The 6,956-nt window shown below is 41.5% G+C and overlaps 1 protein-coding gene across 1 annotated transcript; it reads left to right on the forward strand.

Annotated features, from left to right (window-relative positions):
* Positions 1 to 384: 384 nt before the first annotated feature.
* Positions 385 to 5,091, forward strand: LOC138957729 (arginine-glutamic acid dipeptide repeats protein-like; the record flags this gene model as incomplete). The annotated part of the gene is given in 6 exon segments (XM_070328789.1): positions 385 to 856; positions 1,280 to 1,379; positions 2,397 to 2,550; positions 3,249 to 3,382; positions 4,528 to 4,624; positions 4,993 to 5,091. Coding segments are annotated over 6 exon segments (666 nt in total), but the record flags the coding sequence as incomplete, so codon positions are not given.
* Positions 5,092 to 6,956: the final 1,865 nt, after the last annotated feature.

Here is a 6,956-nt window from a genome sequence, read left to right on the forward strand (position 1 = left end):
AACAAACAGATTTTAAAATGGGTTGATTTTTGCGTCGAAGTACTGTGGTTCTTTACAGAATCAAATATAAAGTTCAAAGCAGAAAGGACTGTGTTAGTATATTTTATTTATTGTGTCTTTGAGGTCTGTGTATGGAGGAGCCGTTACTAGGAGAAACAGAGATAATGCAGCAAACTTGCCCCAGTATCTCTGCGAGAATGAAATCAATGGAAAGTGTCGTCTGCTTCACGCCAAGGGCAAGCACTGCTGCCTAGACTTCCGCATTGTTTACATTATAGCCTCCCCTTGTTGGAAAAAGCTGCAGCGCGATTGATGTGCAGGGTCTTTCTTTGCAGTTTTTGGTATCGATTTGTGTTTAGGCTTGATTTCCTGTTGATGCAGTAATTTCCTGTGTTCTTACAGGTATTGGCAAGCTATTTGGATGCCCATTGTAATACCACAACCGTGGAAATTAATCTGCGGATAGCTTTTCCTGTCCATTCGGTTTCAGAGGAAGCCATCTTGGTTTATTTCCGTGTTGTGTGTGTGGTTTCTCCGTGAAAAACTCTGCGGTTTTGGGGTTGCCTGGTGCGATCGGATTTCTGAAAGAACCTGATCAGCTGTGTTGGAAGAATTTCTTTTCACTCAGCACATTCAGTGGGGTGTATGAGCAACCTGTCTCTACTAAAAAGTAGTCGAAGTTCGTTGTACGACCGCTCGTAGCAGTCGCTAAATCTGTGTCATGACTCCATTTTGCTGTTCGCCTCCTCCGTCTCAGTGGGAGAGGTGTTGGTAATGACCGCAGAACAAACCAGGGCTCGCCCGAAGACGAAAAGTGATAGAGGCCCGTCCGGATCTGTGGATCGTCCGTGTTCTAGTGCGTTTCTCATTAGTATTTCAGTGGTTCGTTAGTCAACTTAGTGTGTTGTTAGTATGTTACTATTAGTGTTAGTGTTATATTGTGATTATTAGGCTAATAGTAATAATAATAGTATGTGGTTGATGTCAAAAGCTAACTAAGTAACTATCAGTTTATTGGGCTGGTTGAGTTCCACTCTCTGTAGGATTAAAGCGTCCCAGTTTTCTTTTGAGGTTGGGGTGTGACTGTCACTTATACTGACTTCTGAAGTTCTTGTGAGTTTGTGCAGTGAAACTGAAAGTCAGACTCAGACAGAGAGAGTCGAGTTCCAGAAGGGGTAGGGAGAGTGGGAGGCAACGAAAGAGCCTGTTGTTTTAGAACTTACTAAACATCAATGCATTGCTTGTGGCTCATGGAATTTTTTTGTCTTGTATGTTACAGGTCCCTGTGACTCCATAATCAAGGATCCAAAAATCCGATCACGGGAACTCTTCATCTCAAAATCCAATGCAACTGACACATTTCCCATTTCCCATCTAAGGTACGTGAGTGTGTGTGTGTGTGTGAGACATTGATAGAGAGTGTGTCGGTGTGTACAAAAAATCCAGTGCCGAAGTAATCACTACTGCTGATTGTGGGCAATAACGGAAAGACAAGACAAGACAGACATATGTATGCACACCTATTCATCACGTATGTCTCTGCAGTTTAGATTTCTGTATCAGTGTATGCCTAGATCTATCTTTCGCTAGTTTGTCCGTCAGCCTACTCTGTTGTTTGCCATTTTACTTGTTAGCACCAAGAAACTAGCAGTAATAATAATATGAGTAATTTGTCATGATTTAAGCTGGAAAAGCCAGTATAAGAACACCCTTTCAGAAGTTCCATAAGAAGTTCTTCTACCTGTTTTTTGTGTGGTTGTGCTTGTTTGTTTGGTTGTTTAACATTTCAACAACAATAAAAGGCCATTTGTCCCTTACAAACCGACTCAGGCAGAAGAATTGAAATAATAAAATGTATGAAGTTGAAACCACAGTAAACTCCTGAGATACGGTGGAAATGTAAGGAGATAAGTGCAAGTTGCCACAATTTGTATGAAATAGTGGATGTGTTTCATTACAGTGGAACCACATTTTAAGACACCCCCCCCCCCCCCCCCCCCCCACCCTATCACACTAAAAAAAATGTTAGACGCCCTCCCTTTTAAAAGTAAGACACTGTTTCAGATTTTCTGTTCATAATATCTGTGAATTTACCCCAATTTTAATAGGAAACCATCCTTTTTAAGACCTGATTTTTGAAGGTCTAATGGGGGGGGGTATCTAAATGTTAATGTGAATCCGTTTCAGAGGGAATTGAAGTGAAAGGTTGTTAAAACAAATGTCCACCACCGTGACATTGGGTCAGAACGGGCCTTCAAAGGGGAGTTCCGCTGTATCTTAATTTAAATGTGAATGTGTTTCAGAAGGTAGTGCAATGTTGTCCACTACTAGGACATTGAGGTGGGTGTGGGGGGTCCACTGTATATCAATTTTTTTTTATTGCTAATGTGTTTCAGAGGGAAGTGCAAGGTTGTGCACTACCAGGACATTGGGTCTGCTCGGGCCTTCAAGCCCCAGCAGGACGTGTTCTTCTACGTCCTCGGCTATAACCCACAGACCAAAAGGCTGGCGACAACACAGGGAGAGATTCGGGTGGGCTCCAGCCACCAGGTCAGCACTAACACTTTTGGGGGATCAGACCTGTCATCGTGTATACCAGTTAATCTGTGTGATTGTTGGCATGTTTTGTATGCCATTTGTGTGTGTGTGTGTGTCACTGTGTGTGTGTGTGTTTGTGTTTTAGAATAAAATGTATCATCCTGTTAAAAAAAACCCACCCTGACATTCTACAGCAATGTATATTGTTGTTGCAACTGCAAGGCATCTCTCTCTCTCTCTCTCTCTCTCTCTCTCTCTCTCTCTCTCTCTCTCTCTCTCTCTCTCTCTCTCTCTCTCTCTCTCTCTCTATCATTTATTCATTCATACATCTATCTATGTTCAGATGTGTATCTTGTCACTGATAGTAAAAAGAAGAGAGAGTTTATGTCGGCCTGTTTACCTGTGTGTGTTTTCTAAATTTGGATAATTTCTGGCAAACTGAGTTCTTCAGTGAGTCTTGGAGGAAGTGCAAATGTTGAACTCTTGAAGTTGAAGAAATGCATTCTTATCCTTTTTAAATGTTGCTCGATATTGCAGACTTTGCCAAGTGCTGGTACATGTAGTGAAATTAATTGTTTCAGTATATTCATTTAGTCAAGTTCATTTCATTGTTTTGCACAGCTACTGCTGTGATAACTCTTTAGTACTAGTACAGTGAAATTATAACAGAAGTTTTGTAAAAGTTGTGATTCAAGTTATCCTTTTCCCAGGCCCTTCTTCCACAATGCCAGCCCAACCTGACCCCGAATCAGATGGCAGAAGAATGTCAGGACTACGAGGAAATCCAATGGCGGCCCAACCGCGTGGAGGATTCCGACCTGGTCATGTACCTCCGTGCGGCTAGGTAAGGCTGACATTTTGTTTCATGAGGTCCAGAGGTCCAGATGCACCGACAGACACCCCGCTTTTAGGACTGCCAAAAATTTAATAATTTGATGTCCAAAAAGTCTTCAAATTAGAGATAAATTTACAGATGCTGTGAGCATAAGATATGAGAAAGCTCAGTCTCAGACGGATGGAAGTCTTGATTCTGACTTTAAAGGGGGGGGTCAGAAAAAGAATAATGGTGGGATTCAGGGCAATTACCCAGACAATTATCATACGTGGTATTGTTGACTCCCAAAAAGATTAGAACAGGTTGTGTCGTGAAATTGTGTAATCAATTGTACTTTTCCAACTTTTTGTGAAACATTTTAATTCTTAATGTATTTCTTTTGTTTTTCTCGAAATTATACTTTATTCTGTTCCATTATCACTCACATCACCTTCTGCTCTCCTCAGTAAGCTGAGGGGAAGAAAGTGTTGTCAAATAAAAATGATTGAATAAGAAATTACTAATTATCAATCAATCAATCAATATGAGGCTTATATCGCGCGTATTCCGTGGGTACAGTTCTAAGCGCAGGGATTTATTTTTTTATTATTTTTTATTATTATTTAATGCAATTTATATCGCGCACATATTCAAGGCGCAGGGATTTATTTATGCGGTGTGAGATGGAATTTTTTTTAAACAATACATCACGCATTCACATCGGCCAGCAGATCGCAGCCATTTTGGCGCATATCCTACTTTTCACGGCCTATTATTCCAAGTCACACGGGTATTTTGGTGGACATTTTTATCTATGCCTATACAATTTTGCCAGGAAAGACCCTTTTGTCAATCGTGGGATCTTTAACGTGCACACCCCAACGTAGTGTACACGAAGGGACCTCGGTTTTTCGTCTCATCCGAAAGACTAAGCACTTGAACCCACCACCTAGGTTAGGAAAGGGAGGAGAAAATTGCTAACGCCCTGACCCAGTGTCGAACTCGCAACCTCTCGCTTCCGAGCGCAAGTGCGTTACCACTCGGCCACCCAGTTCACGCTATCCCGAAAGATTGGTCAGGAAAAAACTTCAGTTGATACAAAATGTTTGTGAGGAATAATTGCAGTGAAATAGATGTATGAGTATGGTTGACGTTTCGTCTTATTCTTTCTCCAGGAGCATCGCAGCCTTTGCGGGTATGTGCGATGGGGCTGTGAATGACATGGAGGGGGCTGCTTCTGCTGACGACACCACCATAAACGCCATAGACATTGTAAGTATGACAGTGTGTCTGTGTGTACATCTGTGTGTCTATGTCAGTATTTATATCAAACGTGAAAAACTTGGTATTATTGTACTGTTTATCTGTTTGAGAATTGATCTTTATGTAGATAATAAGCTGACTATCCGTGTTCAACTTCAAAAAAGTTTTAAAATGATTGAATGTTTATCCAATTCACCTGTTCTCTGAAATAGAAAATAGAAATAACATGCAGAGTTGACTGATTATTTGCAGAGCAGCATGCAGCTGCCATAAAACAATATGCATGCTACTAGAGCCAGTAAGAAGCAAAGGTATGAACTTTAAAAACTAAGCTACTGCATATTCTATTGGTGGTAATGGAATATTTTCTTGTGCAGCTTCACAAACACAACTATGACACAACAAAAGCTCTACAGGCACTTGTCAAATGCCCAGCCATGAAGACCATTGAGAAAAAATGGAGTGAAGAAGATTCGGTAAGTTTTCTAATGTTCTCTGTGTGTGTCTGTCTGCTTTTGTGTAAGTGTGCATATGCAACTATTGTGGGGGTGTGTTCGTGTGTGTGTTAATGCACATTATATGTGTCAACGTATGGCTGGCTGGATGTGCATACCAAGGAGTGCATTTTTTTTTTTTACGACAAACTTAATATGCATGTCTTCAAATCTCTCTGAAGAAGTGTGAGATTGAAGGCAGTGGAATCCGTTACATTGAAATTGTATATGTCTGGGGGTGAACCGTGAGAAATGTTATCAAGCTTGGATGTAAACAGCACAGCTTCATGATGCTTTCCAATGTTCAAATGAAGATCCACACTCTGTTTGAGAGTAGTTTTAGTTTAGCTCAATCGCCTTGGAGTCAAACATCACTCACTATATGAAGAGAAACACAGTCAGTAGGATGAAATGATAGAGTTAAGTGTATTCAGTACAGAAAGTAAGTGTCATGTGTCAGGTACTTAAAATCTAGGTTTATAAACACAGTTTCAAATACCGTTCAGCAGTGATGAATCAGCTTGACAGCATAAGCTTCTCAGCAGTCTGCCTCAAGACAAAAATCATTCATCCTAGAAGTCATTTGTTAAAAAAAAACCCACCCACAAACAAATGTGTGGTTTTTTTGCACACATGATCTGCATAAAGAGCAGGTGAAGTGAGAAAGAAAGAAAAAAGAAAAACAAAAGGAGGAAAAGAAAAAACTAAGGAAAGGGATTGCTGTAGTTTCCTCCCCCTATTGTGGCAGCTCTTTTACCTCCCCTGTCGGCCTTCTTTTGTGAGGGGACGGAAGATTAGTAGGGTGAAGCAGACGACAATGGGAGAGCAATGAAAAGATTGGAAGCCCCGGTCATGACTCCCCCGGGAGAAGCAAAGAGAAGAGGAAAGGGGATGGCGGTTGTGTTGTGATGTAGTTTGGTGCCAACTACAGGAGAAGTTTGGCTAAATTTAGCTCCGTCAGCGACTGTGATTGAAGTCAAGTGCACAGATCTGAGGCTGGGTTTCTTCAAAGAGCTTTCTGGTCATGTTTGTATCTATACAGCATGCGCACTGGTAAACAAAATATTTCAGAGAGTATAATGCCCCAGTAGCCTTCCTATAGCGCCCTGAATAATTTACGAAGCATGTTTGTGGTTGCCTCGCGCATACACAGGCTGTACAAATTAATATCCCGCCGCTCGCACCCACTGCCTGACAGGTTTGGTGCAAAGCCGAGGCACCCGAGGTCGATATTTTAAGTGTAAGAAGAGATTAGCCGTGACGGTAGATATGAGTGGCAGACATCGATCGCCTTGTATTGTGATGAGGAAAAGTTTATGCACTTCATGGAGTGCAAACACAGGGCGATAAGGCGGCGAGGCGGCTTTGTTTGCCCAGCCATCGCCGGCCTGATTCAAGTGTGGGTTTGAAAGCTGGAGATTGTTTACCCGTGATCCTGTTCGCTTCACTCTGCAGTTCACCGGTTTGTCAAAACATTTCGCGATCTCTTGTCTCTCTCTCCTTCTCTCCCAAGTTGTATTGATTGATTTGCTGGATCTAAGAGGGGCTGTGGGTTTAGTATTGGAGAACGAATTGTGGTTTTTGTCTTTGATGAGCGGGGTGTTTTAGTTCATGTTCTTTGATCGTATCAAATGAAACAGGGAAAGATGAGACTTCAAATAGTTGTTGGAAAAAAATCAAAGCCTTTTCTTAAAAAAAGAAGCTGGTCTACGTTAATTTCAAGTCAAGATTCCATTCAGATATATATGAGTACGACAGTCTTGTGTATCATCGTCTTCTTCGTTCATGGGCTTAGACTCCCACGTACACTGGAATTTTACGTGTATGACCGTTTTTACCCCGCCATT

Source organism: Littorina saxatilis, unplaced genomic scaffold (genome assembly GCF_037325665.1).
Source record: "Littorina saxatilis isolate snail1 unplaced genomic scaffold, US_GU_Lsax_2.0 scaffold_2003, whole genome shotgun sequence".
In the NCBI taxonomy this organism is placed as follows: Eukaryota; Metazoa; Mollusca; class Gastropoda; order Littorinimorpha; family Littorinidae; genus Littorina; species Littorina saxatilis.